General features: G+C 36.7%; 2 protein-coding genes across 2 annotated transcripts; both read right to left on the reverse strand.

The window, feature by feature from the left end:
• Positions 1-88: 88 nt before the first annotated feature.
• Positions 89-16,114, reverse strand: LOC132096321 (serine/threonine-protein kinase PAK 2-like). Its single transcript, XM_059501614.1, has 15 exons — positions 15,996-16,114; positions 15,458-15,476; positions 8,762-8,988; positions 6,579-6,682; positions 6,194-6,338; positions 5,989-6,110; positions 5,731-5,863; positions 5,538-5,601; positions 5,356-5,404; positions 4,762-4,874; positions 4,504-4,621; positions 4,316-4,415; positions 4,037-4,233; positions 3,755-3,892; positions 89-1,169 (listed from the first exon to the last, which is right to left on the reverse strand). The coding sequence occupies exons 3-15, from the start codon at positions 8,940-8,942 to the stop codon at positions 1,083-1,085; spliced, it is 1,551 nt and encodes a 516-aa protein (XP_059357597.1). The 5' UTR covers positions 8,943-8,988; positions 15,458-15,476; positions 15,996-16,114; the 3' UTR covers positions 89-1,082.
• On the reverse strand, positions 15,996-18,592 carry ing5b (inhibitor of growth family, member 5b). The gene is made up of 8 exons (XM_059501615.1): positions 18,384-18,592; positions 18,123-18,194; positions 17,863-18,029; positions 17,670-17,781; positions 17,461-17,554; positions 17,194-17,329; positions 16,983-17,044; positions 15,996-16,870 (listed from the first exon to the last, which is right to left on the reverse strand). Exons 1-8 carry the CDS (start codon positions 18,418-18,420, stop codon positions 16,831-16,833), a joined length of 720 nt encoding a protein of 239 aa, XP_059357598.1. The 5' UTR covers positions 18,421-18,592; the 3' UTR covers positions 15,996-16,830.
• Positions 18,593-25,710: the final 7,118 nt, after the last annotated feature.

A 25,710-nucleotide genomic window follows, 5' to 3' on the forward strand; every position in this document is an offset into this window, starting at 1 on the left:
ATTTAGATTTCATCAAGTACTGTAGTCAACTATATCATTTAAGAGTCATAACAGAATGATGCAAGCTCTAGAAATGTACAGGCCAATGTTATTGGTTCAACCATGTTTGCTCCAAGTCTGTTGTAATAATATTTTACAAAACATATTTTTAAGATGGTTTCATCATTTACAAAAACTTTGTATCTCGTAAGAAACGAGCAGAAAACAGACAAAGTGTATTTACTTATCTGGAATGTCTGAAAATGTTTCTCATTGAATTGTAATGTTAAAAACAAGTTAGACTTAACATGCAAAGAATATACCAAATTATTAGTTTCTATGACTACCTTTGGAGATCCATTAAGGTCTGGTATTCTGTCAGAATGTTAGTTAAAATATAAAATATTGTATACATACACATAAATACAAAACATGTAAAAATTTCCTGATTTCCGTTTTTTTTTTTTTTTTTCATTTCGGCATGCTAATCAGAATACATAATATACACAACGATTAAATAAACTTAAGGTTTTGCAATAAAAATTTAAAAACAGGAATGGTTCATTTAATTTCATACAGCAAAATTGTTCCATTTTGTAAAGACAGGTGAAGGCAAATAGGTAGTAGGCACAAGTGACAGGTCATTAAGAGAGGATGGGACATTTCAAGTATTATAATACTTCTCTGGAATGTAAAAAAATGGGGGAAAGTTCTTTGTTAGGCCAGAGTTCAACAATACTCAAAATACAAGAGAATTTTGACAGAAATGCATGAAATTTTCAGGTACACACTGACCGATGCAACGATGTCTGAACAGCGTACATTAAACAAATACAATGAGAGACATCAGTAGAAAACAAGAGAGATCTACAGTCAGTGGCTCCTCTGGCTTTGTAGCCTTTTTAAGGCACATTAAAGGAGAGTTTGGTGTGAGGAGGCAAGACATTGTGATTGTGCAAGTTAGTCGCCCAGGTGGAGATGACTAGGGTCCTCAGGGCTGAATAGCAAAGGTCCTAGAAGGGAGACTCTGCTGGAGTTATGGAGGTTCTCACAGGAATCGGTCATGAGAAGGAATTTGGCAACTGGCACATAGTGACAAATGGCTAGCGGTTACTCTTCATTGCCTCCTTGGCAGCAAGTATAAGCGGAGTGAGGCTGGAAAGAGGCTTCGCCAGCTTCAGGAAGGGATGCTGCAAGAGACAGAGGGTCATTAGCACATTTTACAGAAAGTTACCTAGTCATGAACACCTCCACAGTCTATTCCAGAGGTTCCCAAACCTTTTTGTTCAGCAAAACCCATTAGATGTAAAACATTTACTTTAAGTATCTCCAAAAAATGTAAGTTAAAGGGGTCATATGATTTAATAAAATTTTTTCCTATCTTTTTGGAGTGTTACAAGCTCTTATTACACAAAGAAGATCTGTAAAGTTGCAAAGACTAAAGTCTCAAATCCAAAGAGATATTCTTTATAAAAGTTAAGACGCTGCAACACCCCCCTATAACGGCTCATTCAAACATGCACCCAACATGTCTATGTCACTACATGGAAATATTTGTGTAATGCCGCCCAAATGTTCATGCAAAGAAAGAAGGCGTGGTTTCAGTAAGGACATTTTTAACTGTCTTTACATTTATTTAGAAAGATGAAGCGAGTGCTTGCAGTGTACAGGTCTTCACAGTGCACCCAAGACCCGTCGACCCGGACCCGTCTATATTTTAAATGATCAGCCGGGTCCGGGTCGGGTCCTAATCTATTACTTCGGGTCCCGGTCTGTTTAACATTGTGTGTAATACCCATGCGATCGGAGTCATCGGACTCGGAGAACACCTGGCCGTGATCAGACACTGCTTGTGTTTTTTGTAACTAGCAACTTGTAAAATTAGGAAAAGAACAGAGTGAGCAAAAAAAAAGGAAAAAAAAGAAAAACAGCGATCTCTCTCTCTCTCTTTCTCTGCCGTTAGAAGCAGAGCGCACAGAATGCAAGTGCATGCACAGTAATAATTGCAGACTTGACACACTCATATTTAATATATTTCAAATCAGCAACAAAATCGGAGGTGAACTGTCACATGAATGTTTTCTATGACGCTCAAATTGCGTTAAATCATATTTTAGGATGATCCAGCTAACACGCATGTGCAGTCTCGAGCGCGTGTCATGTTTCTATGGCAACCAGTGAGGGACAAACCGCGCTTTACATTTTCTCCCATTTTTATACTAATATAAATAAACCGTTTAATCTTAAAGTTTTAGTGGTCAGATTCAGACTCGACACAGAGCAGAGAGCACAGAGATGATAGCGTAAGCGGCCATGGCACTGAAGGAGCGTTCGTTATTATAGTTCAAAAGGGCAAACAGTCGAAGTTATGCGAGTTAACTCGAGTCAGAATGTACATGTGCACAGTTGCATGTGTCATCCGTCACCGTGACATCAAGTGGAACTTTGAAGCTGAAATAATGAGTGGATTAAGCTTGGACTTAATGGACTTAATAACATGGATAACTTTCTTGTCTGAGGATTATAATGAATCACAGGCAGTCAGGTACAAGGACGAGAGACTACGGCTCCTTAAATTAAAATATAGGTTTTTTTTCTCGTAACATGTTTATTGACTTGTAATAGCAATTTAAAGTGGAATATGTGACAATCGGGTCCAGTCGGGTCTGCGTCTTCACGACGGGTTCGGGTCCAGCTTTCAAATAATATACGGGTCCGGGTCGGGTCCAGGTTGGCATTTCTCGGATCTACACGGGTCCGGGTCCAGCTTTTGAAATATTAGACGGGTCCGGGTCGGTTCGGTGTAGTACATTACGGGTCTCTTTCGGGTTCGGGCACAAATTTTTGGACCCGTGAAGACCTCTATTGCAGTGTTCGACCAATCACAATGCACTGGGGGTCAGTTGGCCAATCAGAGCAGACTGCGCTTGTCAGAAGGAGGGACTTTGTAGAAAACGATGCATTTGAGAGAGGCGGGGCATAGAGGACCTACAATAATGTACAGTATTTGAAAAATAATGTGTTTTTTGAACATTAAAGCATGTCAACAATCTGTTACTCAAAATACACAAAAGAATAATCTTTAAAAAAGCAACATATGACCCCATTAATATTACAATAAATTAAAAACACATTCATATATTCACGGCTCTCTGGTGATGGTTGATAGTCACAAGACTGGCAAATAAACAAAAATAATTTTTCTTTTTAGTGTCTTTTTTACATGAATGTAAATTATTATTTTAATGAAATATTCATTTTTATTCATTTTAACTACAAAAATTAAGGCAAAGGCAATTTAACTGTACTTCAAACTTTACTTCTGACAATAAGAAATTTTACACAACAAGCGGCATCTACTAATAAGGGTTGTGTAAAACATTCTTTATTTTCAAATGTCAAACCGTCACGCATAGAACATTTAAAACCTCAAGATTTTGGCAGAATACTGTCTAAATGCTGCAAACATTTGTCCACAAAAATGTTGGAAATTATGTGAATGTAAATAAAGAGAACCTAGTGCACATTGCAGTCCCAAATGCACTCATCTAAATAGGGATTACCAATTTATTTTGATTAATCTTGTAGCCCTATTTATTTATTGTAATTTGAAATTAAATTTGATTAATTATTCGCTTTTCATCCCCTGACAAAGCCATCGCTAATTTCCTCACAAACTGTGAGGAACACAATAACCCTGACATGTTCAAACAGAGTAATGGACTGACAAAACTCATTTGTTGAGGCATTTTTGGGATTCAGTTTTGCTCCTTACCTGCAAGAGTTCTTTTCCTCCACCTCTCTTCTCCACATCCATCTCGAGGCAGCGGTTTAGGAAGTCTCTAAAAATGGGTGACAGTTTCTCTGGGTTCTGGAGCTCTGGGGTGCCATTAGTAGCGATGAGGTACAGCGCCTGGAGATGAACATTAAGCATTAATGCCATAAATCTTTTCTTTAAAGTTAAACAGATCGCTTAAACCACCGTCATTAATTACAAAAAGACTTATCAAATGAATCAGTGACAAAGTAATAAACGTATAAGACAGGAAAGGCTCACCCTCAGAGGATTCTCGTTGAGATAAGGAGGTTCGCCCTCTACCATCTCAATGGCCATGATACCCAGGGACCATATGTCCACTTTGGGCCCATAGGCTTTACGTGTGACCACTTCAGGGGCCATCCAGTAGGGTGTTCCTACCATGGTGCTTCTCTTACTTTGCTCAGGCGTGATTTGAGCACAGAACCCAAAATCAGCTGAAAAGAGAAGAGCAAACAATTCATTCAGACTGTTCTGATATAATGAATCCAGAACTTGACAGTGGGATCATGGACTCACTTAGTTTGACAGATCCATCCATCCCTAATAGAACATTGTCACTTTTGATGTCTCGATGAATGACCTGGTTTGCATGCAGGAACTCTAGAGCTTGTAAACACTGTAGAGGAAAGAGTCAATATTCATGTGGTGATGGGAAAAAACAAACGGCTTTTGAGCTCATACCTACTATGCCAGTAATACTGTACCTCTCTGCAGACACCAGCAATTTGTGCCTCATCCATACATGTTTCTGTAACCACATCAGTCAGAGAGCCTCCAGCAAGATACTCCATTACCACAAAGAGCTCATCTCCTACCAAGAAGCTGCACATAAAAAAACAAAACAAAAAAAAAAAACAAGAAAAAATACAGAACGTAGATGTTACAGTAGATGACTGAAAACATATTATGAGATACAATGCACAAAATAATCAAGTTTAAATAGCGTTAAGGGATGTAACTACCTGTCTACGTAGTTGACGATGTTTGGGTTCTTCAGCTCCTTCATCACCAGGATCTCATTGATGATCAGCTCCTTCTTGGGCTGCTTCTGTAGGTTAATCTGCTTGATAGCTACCTACAGAAACACATCACTGTCAGCATAACCTATGACAACTAACTGTAAAAGCACAAAATAAAGCTCAAACAATTATAGTATGGAAGTCCATTTAATGTTAAGTTAATGTAATAAAAAATTTGGGGTCTGTAATATTTTTTAAAGAAGTCTCTTATGCTCAGAATTTATTTGATCAAAAATACAGCAAAATAGTAATATTATGAATTTTTCCTGCAATTTAAAACTCAGTTTTTATACAGTTTAAAATGTGTCACATGATTTGCTGATGTGGTGTTCAAGAAATATTTCTTTTTAATGTAGAAATGTGAATTTATTTGAAATAAAAAACCTATGAATGTCTTTACAATAATTCTTTATTACGTTAACAGTAGTATGCATCAAGCGATCGTCTTAGACCCATATGTAAATTACATTTTTATTCAAGGACTTTTCTCAGGAAACATGAATTAAAATTAGATTAAGAACTGAATAGAGAAAATACCTCTTGGCCAGTAGCAATGTCAATGGCTGTATACACCGTACCAGAAGCACTGTAAAGAGACAAAATTTAATTGAAGCAATCTTAGATTATAGTTAATATAAATTCAGTTTACTGGCTAACTGTTTTTGTGATACAGACTGACATATTGAAAAAAATAACCAAGAATCATAGAATATATTTACCCTTGTCCAATTTTTTCGTATCTTGTGTATTTTTTCTTGGGGTCTCCAATACTGACGATAGTTCCTGAGATTAGTCACAACAACACAGTTAGGATCTTGTCATACAGAATCACTTTCACATGTTGCAGTGCATATAATAATAGTATTGCTACAGTGAGCATCTATAATGTTTAGTAACCACCCTATGACTTACTAAGTTTCTCCATAATCTCCTCATCTGTCATCTTGCCCTTGCCCTTCTTCTGTTTATCTGCAGCTTTGCAACCATCTGTGTCTGCAACGGCAGCAGGTGCCGGAATAGGATCGATGACAGAACGAGTGTATACCTATCCAGACAACAAAGACACCAACAATATGGTGTTCACTCAAGAACCAGTATAAAAAAAAAGGAAAAAAGAACAGGTAATATACCTATTTGACATGATAAATATGAAAATAAATCTTCACTCACAGATATGGTATGCTGTGGACGTGGTGCTACAACAGGGGGCGGGGCTTCATCATCGTCATCATCATCGGGATCCTTGACTGGTGATTGCTCTGAGCCTTTTTTTGCTGGTGGTGCGTCTTTATCTGAAATCATGAGGAGGAACATAGACATTAGAGGATGACTTCAACTACAGTTGGAGTTGTGGTATGTATATGTACCCATTTACCTGTAAAACTGAGGTATTTCTGCCTGCTGTTGCCAGTAGAGTCGTAGAATTTGAGCACATCCAGTACAGCCTGAGGGTTTTTCTTCTGCTCAGATTTCGTGATGTTGGAGGTCTGCAGCAGCCGAGCCCACTGCTCTGGCATTCCCTGAGACACAGAAACGGGAATGAAAATAAGAAAGTGAGTTAGGGCCCATCTGATTATTTGATTAATTAAACTTCAGCAAATTAAATCAGTGCACTAAGACAGACGGGAGACAAATGGTCACAGAAGTCAATCTAGGCAATTGAATTGGCAATTCTTTCTACCATCTGATGGATTAGGACAGATCAGGGGCAGCATGGGTAAACTGCACCAGAGGAAAGTAGGAAAGTATGTCTGACTCACAGTGAACTCCCCCGTGACCGAATCGAAGCCCACGTGTATGGTGTGCTCAAAGTCAGAAGGATTTGAAATCTCTGGACGCTCCTTATCCTTGTCTTTTTTTCTTCCTTCAACAGAAAGAAGGATTGTGGTTACATGCTGCTGGTCACTGGCAAAATGACAGATTCCAGTGGACAATTTTACAATCAATGATCCCAAGTCTGAGATGAGCATCTGTGTCCAAAAATGTGATCAATTACAGCATACTATAGAAGGGTCAGTTAAAGGAATGCGCTGAGTTCAATTCAAGTTGAGCCTTATTGTCACCATTTGTGGTATTTGTAGCAGAAATCTGGGTTATAGTAAGTCATTAACAATGAAAGAACACAGGACAACTCAAATGTTGAAAAAACACAATTTAAATTGAACATCAAATCTTATATATTACAGTTTCATTCAAGGTGAAAGAGGAGAAAAAAGCTTTTTTTAATAGGGAAGAACAAAAGATTTTTTGCTAGGTTATATATTTAGGGCCATTCATTGATTAAAAAGTGAATCAAATCAAAATGTTACGCCAATATTTTATCAAATTAATCACAATAATATTTTTTTAAAGAAAATTAAAAAATCTTTATACCGTATTTTCCGGACTACAAGTCGCACTTCTTTTCATAGTTTGGCTGGTCCTGCGACTTATATTCAGGTGCGACTTATCAAAATTAATTTGACATGAACCATGAGAAATGAACCAAGAGAAATGAACCAAGAGAAAACATTACCATCTACAGCCGTGAGAGGGCGCTCTATGCTGCTCAATGCTCCTGTAGCCTACACCTGAAAACATTAACTGAAAACTGTTAACTGAATTATTAACTTAAAGACAACTGAGAAAGACTGAATGCAAACAAAACGCCCCCAAAAAGAAAAGCCTATTCTGCAGATTACAGTTTGCAGGTAGTAAAATATGCAGCCGAAAACGGTAATCGAGCAGCAGAAAGAAAGTTTGGAGTGAGTGAGAAACTTGTGAGGGACTGGGGTAAAACAGAGGTTACTTGAGAACGAGTCAATCTTTTGTTCGTTATCTGGCTCGGCTCGGTGTTCATCTTCAGTTCTCTCTTCACAGCAGTTCAGTCAGTGTACTGTTTGAGTACATGAATTACTCAGGGATATTTTTAACTCAGAGGGAGTGTCAGCCACATTAAAAAAGTTAACAGCTTAAGTCATTTGTGGATTAATGCTTATGCGAACCGTTTAAAATGATTCAGTTCGATTCGGTGAACTGGTTGAAGAAGATCCGGTTACATCGAATGATTTGTTCGCGAACCGGATATCACTACACTTCAGTGTTTTGAAATCTCACAACAGATCGGAAGAGAAGACAATGCCGAATAAAGTCATAGTTTTTGCTATTTTTGGACCAAAATGTATTTTCGATGCTTCAAAAAATTCTAACTGACCCTCTGTTTTTATTACCTTTCTGGACATGGACAGTATAAAGTGCACACAATTCAATGGAGGGACTGAGAGCTCTCGGACTAAATCTAAAATATCTTAAACTGTGTTCCGAAGATGAACGGAGGTCTCAAGGGTTTGGAACGACATGAGGGTGAGTTATTAATGACATAATTTTGATTATTGGGTGAACTAACCCTTTAATGTTTTCAGGGGTAGGCTACAGGAGCACTGAGCAGCAATAAGCACCCTCTCGCAGCTGTAGACGGTAATGTTTTCTCTTGGTTCTAAATAAATGCGACTTATAGTCCAGTGTGACTTATATATGTTTTTTTCCTCGTCATGACATATTTTTGGACTGATGCGACTTACAGTACAGACCAAAAGTTTGGACACACCTTCTCATTCAAAGAGTTTTCTTTATTTTCATGACTATGAAAATTGTAGAGTCACACTGAAGGCATCAAGGGCTATTTGACCAACCAGACTTTTGGTCTGTACTGTATACTTAGGTGCCACTTATAGTCCGAAAAATACGGTAAAAAAATACACCTAACCACCATACTGCCAATTGCTAAGTGCACGGATAAGTTGTTTATAATAAAGACTACAGTATTCCATTAAAAAAATAAGTCAATTTTGATATCATGCCAACTTTAAAGAAAATCCTAATTTTCTGTGGTATTCCACACAATTGGCGTTTTGTATTGACACAAAATAATGATTTGTATTCACCCTGGGTCCTCTGGCCTTACCTTTCTCTGCTGAGAAAATCGATATGATCTTGTTGCGTGGTTTGTCCCTCTTCTCCTCTGGGACGGAGGGCAGGGGTTTAGAACTGGGGTTTGTTGACATACTGTCCTTGATGCCGAAGTTGCTGCTCATTCTGACTGGTGGGGCAGGGGGTTTGTCCTCCAGCTCTCCGTTGTCAGACATGACAGGGAAACACACTCAGAAGGGTAATAGGGTTTCAGAGATCAACCTGCAGAGGGTGGCAGAGTAACAAACAACATGGCTGATAATGAATTGCTGCACTAAAGCAAATTAAGATACAACAAATGACGAGAATGACAGATAACAGGCCATTTTAGGGCATATCAGATCCATCACTAGAAGAATGCAAGCAAAATAAACAAGGTTATTCATCCAGTAAAACTTTGTTTTGAAATTACCATAAAACAATGTAACTATTTCAGTAAAATCTTAGAGGAGCAATTTCAGAATTTTATCGTACAGACCTTTTATGAAAGCTTTCCAACCACCACAACATCCACACCAAAAGTCTGTTAAAACGGTGCAAAACTTACTAACCACTTGCTACCAGCTGCTACTGTGCTACAAAACAGCCAGTCAACAGCATAGACAGAGAGACTCTGTCTCATGTTCTGCTAGCTGCCAATTCTGCTTTAAAATATGCCAACAATGTCCTCCCCTGTGCAAAAGCAACTGATACATTTTGGAGTGTTCACTGTCTATCTGTAATACAGAGAGCTGTCAGTTAGCCTAGCAATGCAGTCCTCTGAGAGTAACAGTTCTAGCAGGTCATCAATTCAACTGAAAGTGCTGAGGTGTTCAGGCCAGACTGCACAACAGGATGTCTTGCTAAAGATGGCTGTGACGTAGCTTTGCTACATTTTCTTTCTAGTGGCTATGATAGCATTTTAACCAAAAAAAGAACCTAATACGTAACTGATGCACTCTTTATAGGCAGTAACTACAAAAGACCTCTTCTCATGTGAAATATTTCAGAAACTAGACAAATAAAAATACAAGGCACATGGAAATTTTTTTTACTTTTCTGTTCTGAATTACATATATACGGTATAAATGTATATATTTTTCCTCTCTGTACATTTTTCTTGGATAAGAATATGGACTATGGGATTATATTCTTTGTAACCGGTACATGCAATGATGATTAGGTCTTCAGCGGAGCCACAAAAGAGTTTAGGGAAAATTTGAGAGTATTTCTTTTTGTTTGTTATTGTTATGTATTTTAAGAGCTGTCATATTTTATTGTAAAACTGCAATGGAACAATATTAAGCTGAAAATGCTATACAAGTATATCTGAATGGAATAGCAAATAGTTATCTTAGTAATTGAACAGTTTCAGTAACAAAGATGTGCAGTTTTGTTAAATTTTGTCCAAGAGTTTTGAACGGCCAAAAGATTTTTCACTTATGTGTTTTGAATACACATAGTGCAGATAAGCTACAACAGGTAAAAATGTCAACAATGTGTCCACATTTCACCATGGGCAAAAATTATGATAGAATAGCAACAAGTTTAGCTGAAATACTGAGATGCAGAAGAAATTTACCACATCTTGTTCATTGTGAGGTCCTCAACAGCATTTGTTGTTCAATTACCAAAACTTTATTTCAGTTTTGGCTAAAAACTATTTACTGATTGTTTGGTGGAAGCACATTTATACTGCTTCAAATTTCTATCTAAAAGTAATTTTTCCATTTTTTTTTTTAATTTAATATTGGAATATCAAATCTGGTGGCATCATGCATTTGTCTGCATCCTCTCCATCTCCGCCCCTGTCATCAACATGTCCAAATAAGGAAAAATCCTGTCTTACCTTAGTGATGTCAATTTAGCAAATCATGTGCAACTCAACCTCAACGTGACCACACTGTCTTCCTGTTTGACAGCACAGTTCAATTGTGCATTGTATTGAAACAACAAAGATGTGATGCAAAGGTGATGCAAAACTAAATATTTAGCCTGGTTGAATTGCGCCTTTCACTACATGAATTAACTTCTATAACAGAGACATAAATCCAGAATTAGTGCACCACGAAAACTTAAAAATATCCTTAAAAAGACAATAAAGTCATGTTTTACCTGAGCTATAACAAAGATATTTCTGAACAGTTGAGAAACGATCAATAAAAGATTAACTATTGCACAAGTCTTGCATGATCTTAGACTAACACTTGTGAGCCAGTTCCTGTTTCCATATATAGAAAAAAAACATGGGCAGAATAAAGATCAGAGGACTTGCTGCAAGAACATTCTCAGAAGCTAGTCTGGTTAGGAAATAGAAATAAAACTCCAATATGTATCACATGCAGTCCAATGAAAAAAAACCTACACAAAACAAAAGCACTTGTTTCTTCTTTCATTAAGTAGTCAAACAGTACAACTTTATACAATTCATTTCTTTTGAACCAAAATCACTTTAAACAGCTTTTTCAAGCCACCATACCCCCTCACTTTAGCTTGTGAAAAGGCACACAGTCAACACTAAAGGAATCAAGGAAAAAGGATGCAAAAAGATGCCAGTACCACCACTAATGCCACCTCACCCTGAAGAACCCTGATGGAAGATCCAGTGGAGGTCCCTGGCCCAGATCTGTCACACTCCTGGGACATTGAGGGTCTTCGCTATGGTGTGTCCACAGTCTCTTTCTCCCTGTGCTTCCACTGAAGAGAGCTGAGATAAAGGCGTGTTGATGCAGGCATACTTCATTCCACAGCAGGATAAAAAGCTGCGAGTGCAGTCATGCCTTTGTGCTATGCATTGCTATAGTGATGTACCAGCCCTCAGGCTAGAGATAAGGCTTTACAGCGGAGGAGACATTAGACTGGACATACCTTTACACATCACTGACTCTCGCTCTGAGGAACCACCACCGTTACACAATAATCCCACTACTAGTAATGAATCAGGGTTATGGGAAGTGTTTTGAGAGCTTGATTAGAAAGCACTTTCACCCCCACAAATCTACAAGAGAGGATCTGAAAATAAACTTTTGTTTAAAGCATGCTTTCATTCAGTATTGAATACCACTACACAGACTACCGGATCTCAGATTTTAAATAAAAAATTTAATAAAATAAAAAATGTTCCCTTAAGGAATGTTATTTGGGATCAACAAGTTGTAACTTGCTTGCTCGTAATGACCGTGATTTGGAGAGGTGTGGCTCTCGCCAGCACACAGTGTTTTATAGGCCCAAACACACTTCTGCACAGTCCATTTCATTAATTTTTTCCAATCACAGCCAGTGTTTCACAATGTTCCACTGTTAGTCTAGCGCTATCACGAATCTTACAGCCTCAAGCTACTGTTTGCACAACTATTTCTGTGAAGCCATGGATAATGTGATTCAGGACTCCAAGGAAAACATTTAGGAATCAAATTAGCCAAATTACATATTTTGTAAATAAATTACAGAATAATTTGATAAAGAGTGAGCCTTTTTCAAAAATGACTGAGATTTTTGAAATGTTCCAAAAATCTTTTTCACTAAGAACTGGATTGTAAGAACCATTTGTCTGTGAATCAGACATTAATGCTTGTGATGAGTTTACTGTTGAATGCAAGAAAAACTGGCATGCACTCTGAAGATGTACTTAACCAAAGAGTCACATGACAAAATGGATACAAAGTTTTCAAAGGTGATCAGATTTTAAATTATTGTCAAAAATAATTTTTTAGCATATTTGTGACCATTTCAATTGTAAATTCTAAAGCCCTGCTGAGGACCACATATTCGTCTGTCAATCAGCCATGGGTCTTATACTTTGCTGGTAATGTTAGGATTTAAAACAGGGTTCCTCAAACCAGGGCCCTGGAGATTTTAGCTCCAGCCCAAACACATATGAGCAAACTAATCAAGGTCTTCAGGATCACTAGAAAATCAAAGGCTGACCAATAATGGAGTTAAACTCTGCAGGGCAGCAGCCCTCCAAGACCAGGTGTAAGGAACTCTGCTTTAAAAGAAAATAACTATACGGTAGGGCTGGGCAACATGGCCAAAAATTATGATAACATTTTTCAAAGTCAATACCAAAATTTTACACAATAAATTTTAAATCTTTATTACCAAATTTTTATATGGTCAAATGTAACATTGGCATCAAAATCCTTCTGACTGTATTGTTACGCAGTGTTTCTCCTGTTTGTCAGTGATCTTTCATCTGGGTGTAAATTAGAATTAGTAATCAATGAGTCATGTGTTTTTCAATGAATTCAAGTGCTTCACACTGGATCTTACATCACTGTTTAAAATAGTTGCCATTTGAACTTTGATCCATGTGGATAAAGGGTCCGTGTAGTGTGGTTCAAATGAGTAGTGCTGTTTCATTATGCTATTGGTGCATAAACATTATATTGAACATTTATCAAACTCTTAATAGAATTTTATCAAGGAAACTTAGATCATGATAAGTATTGTTATTTCATTAGAGCTATAACGATTCACTCAACTAATGATTTGATTCATGATTTTGATTTTACAAAATGAGATTCAAGACAAATTATAAATTAATTGTGTCCTTTCATTATTGCTTGGTCAAAATGCTACACATTTCTTTGTGAAATTATTATAGAGATATAACACTATAATAATATACTAATATAGCACTTTTATATTATTGCTCTTTTGTTGGTTTTGATTGCTTTTATTGTCCTCATTTGTAAGTTGCTTTGGATAAAAAAACGAGTAAATAAGTAAATAAGTACCAAATAAAATAAATCTCTTCATATAAACAAAAATAAGGCTTTGTGCTCTTTCCATTTAAAATTAGTGGCAACCGACCACTGCATTTTAATCATGATCCAAACAAAGATGCTGCATACATGCAACAGGAGCAGTTTTAATCTAAAGTAGATTGTTTTAGCTTCAAATTTTGAAATTATACAATGTTTTGACTTCAGTTGAAACTATACATAAAAATATCTGCATGAAACAGCGGACGAGCTGAATGAGACGCAGATTCACTCTCAGAAAAGGAACGCTATTCCAGAGCGGAAGTAAATGTTCAGATTCTGATTAAATATTAACACAAACCATTTTTTAGCATCTCAAACGATTTGAATCGTCACATATTTTAATAGATTTTCAACTGGCTAGCAGTTAATCATTGCATCCCTACATTTCATCGTATTAAAAAATCTTAATGAAACGCTCATACTTATACAGACCTGAGAGAATATATTCGGTATGCTGACAAAAGTGTTTGCTAAATTAAAATGTGCAAATAAAACGATACACTGTTAAGTGAAGCCTGATCTATGCTTGACAACAACTACTGGCTATTCACTTGCCACTGCTGTGACGAGATTAAAACTCAAGAACATTTAACAGCATTGGTGAGTAAACTCAGTTTTTTCTTTTTATGTTCTCTGTTTTTACTTTTCATTTATGCATTATCAACACACAGCAACAGACTAATCGAAGACATTCATTTAGCACTAAAAAAGGACCATGACACTAGTAAGACCAAATTGATGGATTTGATTTCCAGGGAGCACATGAATCGAAAAAATAAAAATGCAAACCTAGAATGCAATATAACTTTGTGGCGGGGGTGCATGGGAAGGTGGAAAGCTGCAGCGTGAGAAGAGGTGTGGGGACGAGCGGTGATAAGGAGGCCCAGTGAATCATGACTAACACCGGTCTTTAATTCCGGTGATTGGCGGAGAGATGAGATATAAGCATCCCACAGACCTGGGAATGAAGGAAAACTGTGGAGTGAGTGGAGTTTCTCCTGGAGGCAGAGAGCTTAACAGCACTTTTTGTTTGATTTTGTGTACTGTACAGAGAGAATAAAAAGGGTTTCCTGACTACCTCTTCCTTCATCTTATTTTGAACTGCCAAGTGCATGAATGTTTAGTAAGGCAAGGTGGGGAAGTGAGATGAAAATGCCAGAGAAAGCTCATGGGAAGCAGGACTCTGGACATTCCCGTCTGCTCCCCTGAGCCTCTTTGAAACTAGCCACGCCAGGCCTAAACTAACCAGCATGAATCTATTTTTCACGGTTACAGACTGGTGGGCCAAAAGTAAACATACGGTGCCAGCCCAGTGACTCTGCATGCAATGTGGGACCTCCATATGAATGAAAAAACATCATTATACACTAATCAGCATTCAACTAATAGGCATAATACACTGAATCCCGTGGGCTGAATATTTAAAAAAATTTTGGTCCAAAATATTTGAGTTATGTTACTTCTAATAGAGCTGATTACAATCTTCAAGCTACCACTCTAGAGACAGTGAAGAAAAAAAAAAGTTCATCAGCAGAGTGCTCCCACTTCCTATTACTCACATCCCCTCCTCTTCTGATTGGTGAACAGATAACAGAAGCATTTCCGGATCCTACCAGCCACAACCTCATAGGTCACACACTTGGACTTAATCTGACCAACTGAACCAAAACAAAGATATTAGAGCACACCTCTCGTTTAAAGATGTGTGGTTGTGTAGAGGAACTGTTTACAGGAAGACAGAACAGGGGCTTTTTGTATTTGCAGCTTCTATAAAAGGAAATACTGAGCAAGGCTTCCTGAACTAAGCCTAGCTGTCGTCCTCCTTCCACGCTGTTGGAGAATGAAGGCATGTGCTTGTCCAGCAAAGAAGCAGACAACTATCTAACTGCCAAAAATGCTTCCTTATTGTCAAAGAAATGAAAATGTTGTCATCATTTACTCACCCTCATGACTTCATTTCTTCTGTGGAACACAAAATGAGATGTTAGACAGAATGCTGTGAGAACTATCCAGAGTCAGACACCATTTATTTGCTGTATAATTTATTATTGTTTTAATAAAAAGGTGAGTGGTGACTTAAATTGTGATGTATGCCAAATATCTTATTTGTTTTCCAATAAGAAAAGAAAACAATTGTCACAAGACCTACCAGCAAAAACATGAAAGAAACGTTTTGCTTCCCACACAAGTACATTTTAACACACACTAATAAAAAAAATAAATTAAGCTTAATGTAAAAGCTTTTTCTTTGCCTTAGGTTTGTTGAATATTATCTGCTTGAGCTGATTTATTTTCTTATGGAGAAAAAACAACCCAGAAAACAACTCGAAATGGCAAATAACTCTGCAGTATCAAAACAAGGGCTGTCTAAGTATTTACAATAAAAATATAAAGCGCAGTAATAAATCAATACACAACCCTCTCTGAACATCAAGAGATCTGCGCCCTGTTGGCCGAGAAAATTCAGCATTTTTAACTCACCAGAACTCCTGCAAATCTCTTCAAAGTTTTGCCTCCGTCTTTTCACTCTCATACACTGGTTTTGCTGCAAGTATAATGAGAATATTTCCCTTGCTATTATAATTTGCGACGCCGTGTCGACGTGCTTGTAAGTTATGTTTAGTTAACTTCTTCTTGGACCCCAGGATCTATCTGATATGGCGGAGGGGAAGCGGAACTGTCGACCAAGCCCAGTGTTTGGACACTAAACGTAGGTTTCACTAAACGTAGCTTTTTAGGTTGGACAGTGTTTAATCTAAACTATTATTCAGAAAAATCTGAATTGATAGGATTAAACTGCGCGAAAAACGAACGGGCATAAGAAGTTTTCTGCAACTGTTTGCAAATGGGATTCCGTCCGTGAATGCTGATGGTTCTGTTGCATGACGGGAAATGTAGTCTAATCTGATTGCACTGCACTGAAGTGGAGTACTCTTGAAATAAACTACATTTCCCTACACTGACTTGATTCTAACTTTGCCAAGTGATTTCATTCTACGATTCACTGGTATGTCAAAGTAAGTGTTTCAGTCCTATGAGAGCCAGGCGTTTAGATACACAAATACTTAATTTAGCTATTTAAACGAGACATAAAAGTAACAACATATATATATAAAAAAACTTTATTCTAAGGCAAAATGAAAAGAGATCAAAGCCCTCTGCTGGCACCAACTGGAAAATACATTGAATATTATTCCCTAATGTTACATTCATGGTCGTCTAGATATAAAAGGCACATTTACAAAAAGGTAATTGATTTCCACTGAACAGGCTGTAATAACTGGACATTTGATTTAGGATGCATTGTAGAAGAAGACTATTTTTTTCTCATCTCTTGGGTGCATCTTGGGCAGTACCTGTAAAAGGACAACACAGTACTTTAGAACTGCAATGTTAAGTACATGGAGACGTCAGTCAGTATGTGAAGTGTGCTGATAAAATAAATATTAAGTATAGAATTTTGCTCACCATTTTCCCTTTGGTTTGGTTGTTAGGCCAACACAAGCAAAGTGAAACCATTCTATTGGACACTGTTAAAAGAAAAGAAACCTTCCTTTTCATTATTTTACATATAAACTTTTATTATAATTTTATAAAACTATTTTTATTATGAAAATGTTGCTTGTTTCTGTGTGACAATTGTATATATATATATTTTAATTAAATAACTATTACTCACATCAGAATTGTCACATCCAATCATTTCTCCATATGATACTTGACTACATAAACAATAAGTGGGTTCATTAGGGTCCACTGGCATATCCAGGACATCTGATGGGTTCATGGCAAGCAGAGATTCACTTATGTTTGCACTAGTGTTTGAGAGACAAAACACACACACACACACACACACACACACACACACACACACAACATGAATACAAAGCCTTAAAATAATATACACATGCATCAATCAAATGTGTCCCTTTAATATGACAGTTACCCATTTTTCAGTTTTTTCTGCTTGGGTGAGTCTTGATCTGATCCTTTCTTGTCTCTTCCATGGGATGCCCTCTTGTCTTTTATAGTCTTATCTTCTGAAACAACAAATTAGTCTGTTTAGGCTCACCCCAAATTAAGGCAGAAGGGATACACTGGGCATTGACTGTATTAATACATGAATGAAGATAAGCTCTGAACAATAAGACTTACTTCGAGACTGCTTTTCATCTGAGCTATCCTGACTGCCTGAGTCAAGTTTCTCCTGCAGATCATTCTCAAAGCGTGCAAGATCAGCATCTAATCTCCGAATGTGTTTATCCACCTGGAAATGCAAGGAGACTTGTTTATGCTTGATGCATCACATGGTACATAAAAATATAAAACGGAGGACTCTTCATCTTACCATTTCATATATCTGCATTGCAAGCTGAACTTTGTCATCGCTGTACTCTTTGCATTTGTTGTAGGCATTTTCAATCTTCTTTAAATGCTGGACACGCTCCTCGGATGCCAGATTTCTAACTTTTGCAATATACTCAGAAGCTAGTTCACTTATCTCTGCCTTTTTCTCTGTGAAAAACAGTAAGAATATAAGTGTTCAGTAGTCATAATTAAAAAAAAAGTGTAATGGCCTCTGATAGAAAGTGGTCCAAACATTCATACCTTCAGTTCTATTATCTAAATCCTCCATTAATGAGAAGTTTCTCTGCAACTCGCAGGGAAGTCCCTCGATACCTGGAGCGAATAACGTTAATTAGAAGTTAAAATCGTGCAAACTGTATTTACATGGCAGGAAAATAAACAACATGCATGCACATGCTATAGGAAGTTAACTTTACATACTAAGCTCATCTAATTTCATATAAACTGACAGCATTTAAAATGTGGCAACGAGTTTACGAAGAATATCGCTTAAAAACTTACTGTCTAAATAATGTTCTAAGTACATTCCTTTCGCCATTTTCGTTTGTGTTGGCGTTGTACTGCAGGCGTGTAACGTTATGATGATTTATTTAGCGCGCGCTGAATTTCCCTTTCTGGAGTCGCTGTGTAGGTTATTCGATATTTATATAAAAATGATCAACTGTACTCACTAAGTAAACACATAAGACTGTCCACGTGGTTTATATATCAGGTATTGGTATTGTAGTGTAACATCTTTATCTGTAGTGCATCAAGTCACAACTTGCTCTGCATCGCCACCTGCTGCAGTGGAGTTGCAGTCTGGTGCTTTGCTCTCTGTGAAAAACCAAGACAATACAGAGAATGTCGGTTGGTGTTATACAGTTTTAAATATGTATACTCGGTCGTAGGTTTCTTAATATTAACTGCAACCTTATGTAGTTTTTGATAATGTTTATACAACGTGATACAGTCTATGATACTGTAAAATGTTCAGAACTTACCACAAGGTGACGGTGTCGTCTTAGGTATTAAAGTGACAGGTTGCGCCCTTTATACAGTCTATGGTTGCGCCTCATCGCAATACCATGTGAAATACAACAAATATCTTGACTTGATAGGCTACTGACAGTGGACATGGTGAAACGGCTGTCTAATTTTGTACATACGGAGATTAAGAAGAGATTGGCGAACAGAAGTCATCCTCAGCATCGGTGCTCTGAGACCCACTGTGACCAAATTACATTCAGTTCTCAAGCAAAAACACTAGAGATGTCGAGCTGCAACACCTTATAGATATAAAGAGACATGTCGACCCAATATTTGATTTAAAATTGTTAAATTAGAGTTAGGGCTTAAATAAAATCCCATAGGCCTATAGAAATCTTATAGCTAATATTTGCAGATCACACATTAAAGTTAATGTTTGAATTTCACAGATATGAAAATAGGCTATTTATCTGATACTTGTACATATATGCAACATTTATTTTAAAATATAGCAAAAATTTCAGTTTTTATATGTCACAAATATTTTCCCAAATACACATATATATGACACATATATCCCTATAAAATTCATGTTCATGTATAGGTAGGCTATTTCACAGATATGAAAATATATATGTCTGATACTTGTACATATATGCAACATATATGAAATGCATGTTCAAATATGGGTATTTCACAAATATGAAAATATATTTCTGATACCTATACATATATGCAACATTAAAATATAGCAAAAAGCCTGTTTTTATAGGCTATGTAACAAATATTTTCCCAAACACACATATATATGACACATAAATGCCTACATAATACATGTTCATATAGCAGATATGAAAATATATGTCTGATACCTATACATATATGCAACATTAAAATATAGCAAAATGCTTGCGTTTTTATAGGCTATGTAACACATATTTTCCCAAACACACATATATATGACATATTAATGCCTATATAATGCATGTTCGTATAGCAGATATGAAAATATATGTCTGATACCTATACATATATGCAACATTAAAATATAGCAAAAAGCCTTTTTTTATATATGTAACATATATTTTACCAAATACACATATATATGACACACATGGCTATGCCTATGAATGCATGTTTATATATGGGTATTTTACAGATATGAAAATATATGTCTGATTCCTTTACATATATGCAACATCTAAATATTGCAAAAAAGCCATTTTTATATAACAATTACAAACAAACACAAGAACATACATTAATGAGTGTAACCTGGTCTTGTTTTTGTTTTCCAGGTATGAATGAAATGGCTCAAAGAGGAGGGACTCGGTGTTCACAGATCTGACATGATGTAATGTGTAGGACAGAGACTGTGATAGAAACAATTTAATATGACTCTTCTCAGAGTCAACACATACAATGGATCTTCATTAGTTATTCTGTTCTGTGCTTCAACAGCTGTGTATTTCTTGTGAATGATTGATTTACTTGACTGATTGCATAAAATGTCTCTAAAATGCTGCACATTCCTCTTCTGTTTCAGTTGCTGCTTTGGAAATATCATCAGTCCAGACACAACATATTTTGGTCCTGATGAGGGTCAAAAAGCTATACTGTATTGCAGTTATTTCTCCTCTGGGGGTACATATGATCTCTTTTGGCACTGTCAGTATAGAACATCAAAACCTGAATTTCTTGTAGCCACATACAGTACTGCAAAAAAAGACTGAGGTATCTGGAGTAGATTCAAAATGTTCTGCAACATTCTGCAACAAATCCATGTGATTCTGGAGATCTTCTCTGCTGCTGTATCAGACTCTGCTCTGTACTACTGTGCTCTGGTGCCCACAGTGACAGGAAACACATCAACACTGTACAAAAACCTTTCCTTATTTAATCTAGTAAGAACAAACAATAGACAGAGCGTAAAAGATTAAAAGAGAATCTGTAAACTGCAGTTGTTAGTAAAAAGTTGAACAATAAGTAAATGAAAAGAAGGACATATTTAAAATAAATGTGACATAAAAAAATCTAATAAAGCATCTTAATATTGTTAATTACTTTAATCCCATATAAAATAGACTGTTGTTTAAATTTTTTTGCCAACTGCTTACACACATTTTAAAAACTTGTCAAAATGAAGCACTGCATTCAAAACTGCATTCAAAATATCACAAACACACTTTTTACGTTGTCTTACATAATACATTTACATTAGTCTTACATCATATACATTTTTGGATGTACCATATACAAACAGTTGTTCAAAACCTAAAACCATTCTTTCATGAGCTCATATTTACACAACTGTACAAGACTGAAAGTAATTTGCAGAGAGATGTTGAAAAAAAAATCACAGTATAATGAGAGTAAGATTGAAACCAAACTTTTTCTTTTCTTTTCTTTTTTCTTTTCTTTCTTAGTGGTTGTGTATACATTATTACACAGTACAGAAGAAAACAAATACATCAACCATGTGTCGTTATGTAGATGCGTATTTACAGGCCTATTCTAAAGCCATGATTGGTTGGTGTTAAATAAAGCAATAAGTGTGAGGCACTGCTGAATAAGTGTGCCATTTTGACTGGTTGTAATTTGAAAAAGGAAATCAAGATAATAATAATAATATTATAAGAAATATTCTTTGTCTCTTTTTTCATATATCACACAATTAAACATACTTTTTATGAAGGTTCAGAGCTTTCACTCATTTCACACTCACAGAGATCTGGAAGTTCCTGAATGTCTTTAAATGAACAGCAGAAAGCATGGTTGATCAGCCAGACACACGTCACTGAAACTGAAGGAAGATCAGTAATATATAAAACAGATTCAAAACTATTCGTTTTATTTTGGTACTTTTGAACAAACATTTGAAATGTGGTGGGGGGAAAGTGATCAAACACATTTAAATGATATACAATAAATAATACAGCATATGGAAGAAGGCAAACAGCAGCTTGAAGTTCAGCTTGAAGTCCAGCTCTTAATTTAATTAAAAACATGGTAACACCTGCATTGAGGCCTGTTATTAATCTTCAACGAAACATTAAGATATCATGTTCCACATGGCTCCTTTTTTGCACAAATAGTCTTCTATAAAACATAATGTGGAATTAATATGGAATTAATATGGAAAACAGAAAAAAAATGTTTATTTATTTTGAAGAAAATTTATTTTGAGTTTATTGGCAGAAAATGTCCAAAGGTAGAAATAAACTATGAGCCAAGTCAGAGGGAGGAGTCAAAGCTCATTAGAGCTAAGCAGGCCAGAGCCTGGTCAGTGCACTGGTGGGAGATTTAGCTGTGAACTAGTTTTAGTCCAGCCAGCAGGGGGTGCTAATTTCCTGGCTTGAATGGGTGCAAAAGTCCTAATATAATGACGCAGACTTTAGACTGTGAAAAGAAGCATCCTTCATCCTTCAGATGAGGCATTAAATTGGCCTCATGACATTCTGTTTTCATGAATACCCCTCTATTAGAGCAGCTTTATTAAGGCGCAGAGTAAAAATCCAGCTGTTGCATGCAGTAGGCATTGAAGAAATGGAATCCTGCTAATGCGACCTTCATAATATATATATGTTTTATCTTGAATAATTATTAATCAAAGTTACATTTATGCATGTTAGACAATAATTTGAATATGGCTTTAGTCTGCCTTTTTACTCTCTAAGATGCTGCTGTCATTGTGTATGTTGTATGTGTTTGTAGTTAAAAATATTGAGAGACCTTTTGCATCTGATCTCTGATCACTTGTCACCAAAATAATGACTAGAAGATATGCTTCGAGTTTTACGCTGATGTATGGAGATTTTATAAGTTTATCAATGTTTTGACTAACCAGAATCTTGATGACCTATGCATTGACGCAATTAGCAACCTCAGTAATAGTATAATTAATGGTGTTTCTGACATGTAAGCAAAGCGGCCTGCGAACTCCATCGCGAGTACTAAAGCTGATTTCTGCGGATTAAACTGCAAACTAGCTTTAGTAAAATTTTTCTTCAATTAATTGCATCTCTGACTCCTGGTCTTCATTCAACACCTGGTCCTTGAGTTTTAACTGTAAATTCCCCCACAGCAGAGTCTGGTCCCTCCTCACTAAAGCTAAGCAGGCCAGAGCTTGGTGAGTACACTGAAGGGAGACCCGTTTTGAAAAGCTTCAACTAGTTTAGTCCAGCCAGCAGGGAGTGCTCATTCCCTGGCTTGAATGGGTGCAAAAGTCCTAATGTAATTACTTTTGACTGTAAAAAAAAGAAGCATCCTTCAGATGAGGATTAAACTGACCCCATGGCATTCTGTTTTCATGAATTCCCCATCTCAGTTACGAATTTACCTTGCTGCTGGAGCTATTTTTATTTCGGCCAGCAGGGGTTGCAAAAAGACTGTAAAAAGAAGCAACCTTTTGAAGAAGCATAAAACCGGCCCATGTAAAAATGAGCATTATTCAAATGAGGCATTAAACTGTCCTGATGTTTTGTTGTCATTAATTCCCCTCCTTAATCATGAATTTGAGCTCATTGTTTAAGGTGGTAGCACATGGGAAGTCATGGCTTAGTGGTTAGAGAGTCTGACCCCTAACTCTAGGGTGTGGGTTTGAGTCTCGAGCAGGCAATACCACACGACTGAGGTGCCCTTGAGCAATTAAGGCACCAAACCCCCTATTGCTCCCTGGGTGCCGCAGCATAAATGGCTGCCCACTGCGTGTGTGTTAATTGTGTGCACTTTTGGTGGGTTAAATGCAGAGCATGAATTCTGAGTATGGGTCAACATATTACTACATCACTCACATCCTGATGGCCGAATTGAGCTTATCAGGATGCACTACCCCTCTATTACAGCAGCTTTATTAAGGCGCAGAGTACAAATGCAGCTGTTGCATGTAGTAGGCAGAGTCTGATTCCCCACTAAAGCTAAGCAGACCAGAGCCTGGTCAGTGCACAGGTGGGAGAGCATTTGTGAACAACTAGCTTGCTGCTGCAAGTAGTCTAAGTCCAGCCAGCAGGGGGTGCTCATTTCCTGACTTGAATGGGTCCAAAAGTCTTAGTATAATGATGCAGACTTCAGACTGTAAAAAGAAGCAACTGTTTTACGAAACATAAAACACACCCCTGTAAAAACAAGTTTAATTCAGATGAGGTATTAAACTGGACTCCTGGCATTCTGTTTTCATGAATTCCCCACCCTTAATTGCGAATTTGTCTTTGTTTGTTTTTTAATTAATAAATGTTTTGAAGGTGGTAGCACATTCTGTTGCCTGGTTGGCCTTTATGAAAAACTAGCTTACTCCTGGAGCTAGTTTTAGTCCGGCCAGCAGGTTGTGCTCATTACCTGACTTGTATGGGTCCAAAAAAAATAATAATCTTAGTTTAATGAACCGGACTTCAGAATGTAAAAAGAAGCAACTGAATAAAGCAAACTATTGTTGTTTTCATATATGTCTGGGGTAAGTAACATTTTTGTGAGTAATTATTTTCAGTACTCTTACAAGTAATTTGAATGCTCATGATATTTCTTTGCTGATTTGTTCATGATTTGATTGTACAGGAATAGAATCACAGGACTGTTAAGCAAAAAACAAAAGTTTAAACTGCTTATGAAGGTGGAACTGTAATAATCAATTGTACATTTCAAACGTCCTACTATCCGACTCTCTTTTGGGCAAAAAGTAAACAAAGTCCCTAAATATATGCTCAATAGAGTTGGTAAGACTGGAGATGAAGATAAAGAGTTCACATATCGACACATCTTCAAAATCTGTTCCGCTGACAATCAAGAATCTGAGTGTGTCTGACTCTGCTGTGTACTGAGGCCCACAATGACTGAAACACACTCATCACTCAGACAAAAACCTTCATCATTCCATCAGTTCTGACTGTTGTAACGTTTTCTAAATGTAAATGAATGGATTATTATATCTTAACTAGTTGCTCAATCATCCATTTATTTATTGTTGTTTTTTCATAGTTATTTCTCTATTTTTTTTCTTTCTGATCTGGAAATGTCTGTAACTTCTGTAACTTTTTAAATGTGGGCAGAATGTCAGTATTCCTCAGTGATATTTAATCTCCCACAGAACTGAATGTGTTAGCTTAACTTTCAAAAATTGTAGATTCACACTGAAGGCATCAAAACTATGAATTAACACGTGGAATTATATATGGATTTATATACATAACAAAAAAGTGTGAAACAACTGAAAAAAAACAACTTAGCACTTGTTGGCCCTTTTGCCTTCTGTCTGCGGTCCAGCTCACCCCTAAACCATCTCGATTGGGTTTAAGTCTGGTGACTGTGGAGGCCAGGTCATCTGGCGCAGCATGCCATTACTCTCCTTCTTGGTCAAATAGCCCTTGATGCCTTAGTGTGACTCTACAATTTTCATAGTCATTAAAATAAAAAAACTCTTTGAATGAGAAGGTGTGTCCAAACTTTTGGTCTGTACTGTATGTATCGAAACATTTTTCAGATTCAACAAGCAGTATCCCAACAGAAAACCACAGTATTTATTACTCAGAGGTGCTTGATCACTATAATAAAATCAAAATCATGGTAACAGCAATCATTATTATCATGATTTAATGTAATTGTTTCAAATTTTGATACTCTATTGTCAGTCAAGCCCAAAATAACATTCAAAATGTGACTGGAAGAAAAACACTAAATACTTTACCTCATTTAAAACAACAACCAATTTGACAAAACATTTCCAGTTAATGATGTTACATTCCCTCAAAAGCATGAAAATATTACAATAGTTCCATTCTCTCATTCTCATCTTAAATAAGGATGGCAGATCAAATTTGGTTTATTTGTTCTGTAATCATACAGCTGTAACATTAGTTCATGTGACTGG

The sequence above is a fragment of the Carassius carassius genome, chromosome 20 (assembly GCF_963082965.1).
Source record: "Carassius carassius chromosome 20, fCarCar2.1, whole genome shotgun sequence".
Taxonomy (NCBI): Eukaryota; Metazoa; Chordata; class Actinopteri; order Cypriniformes; family Cyprinidae; genus Carassius; species Carassius carassius.

Excerpts from the sequence above, each read along its gene's own strand:
- ing5b (XM_059501615.1), bottom strand. The coding sequence starts at position 18,420 with ATGGCGAAAGGAATGTACTTAGAACATTATTTAGACA. Across the intron at positions 17,782-17,862 it reads CAATGCAGATATATGAAATG|GTGGATAAACACATTCGGAG; the intron begins GTAAGATGAAGA and ends TTGCATTTCCAG. Across the intron at positions 17,330-17,460 it reads CAGAAAAAACTGAAAAATGG|TGCAAACATAAGTGAATCTC; the intron begins GTAACTGTCATA and ends CTCAAACACTAG.
- LOC132096321 (XM_059501614.1), bottom strand. The coding sequence starts at position 8,942 with ATGTCTGACAACGGAGAGCTGGAGGACAAACCCCCTGCCCCACCAGTC. Across the intron at positions 5,405-5,537 it reads TACGAAAAAATTGGACAAGG|TGCTTCTGGTACGGTGTATA; the intron begins GTAAATATATTC and ends GTCTCTTTACAG. Across the intron at positions 4,875-5,355 it reads ACATTGCTACTGGCCAAGAG|GTAGCTATCAAGCAGATTAA; the intron begins GTATTTTCTCTA and ends GTGTTTCTGTAG.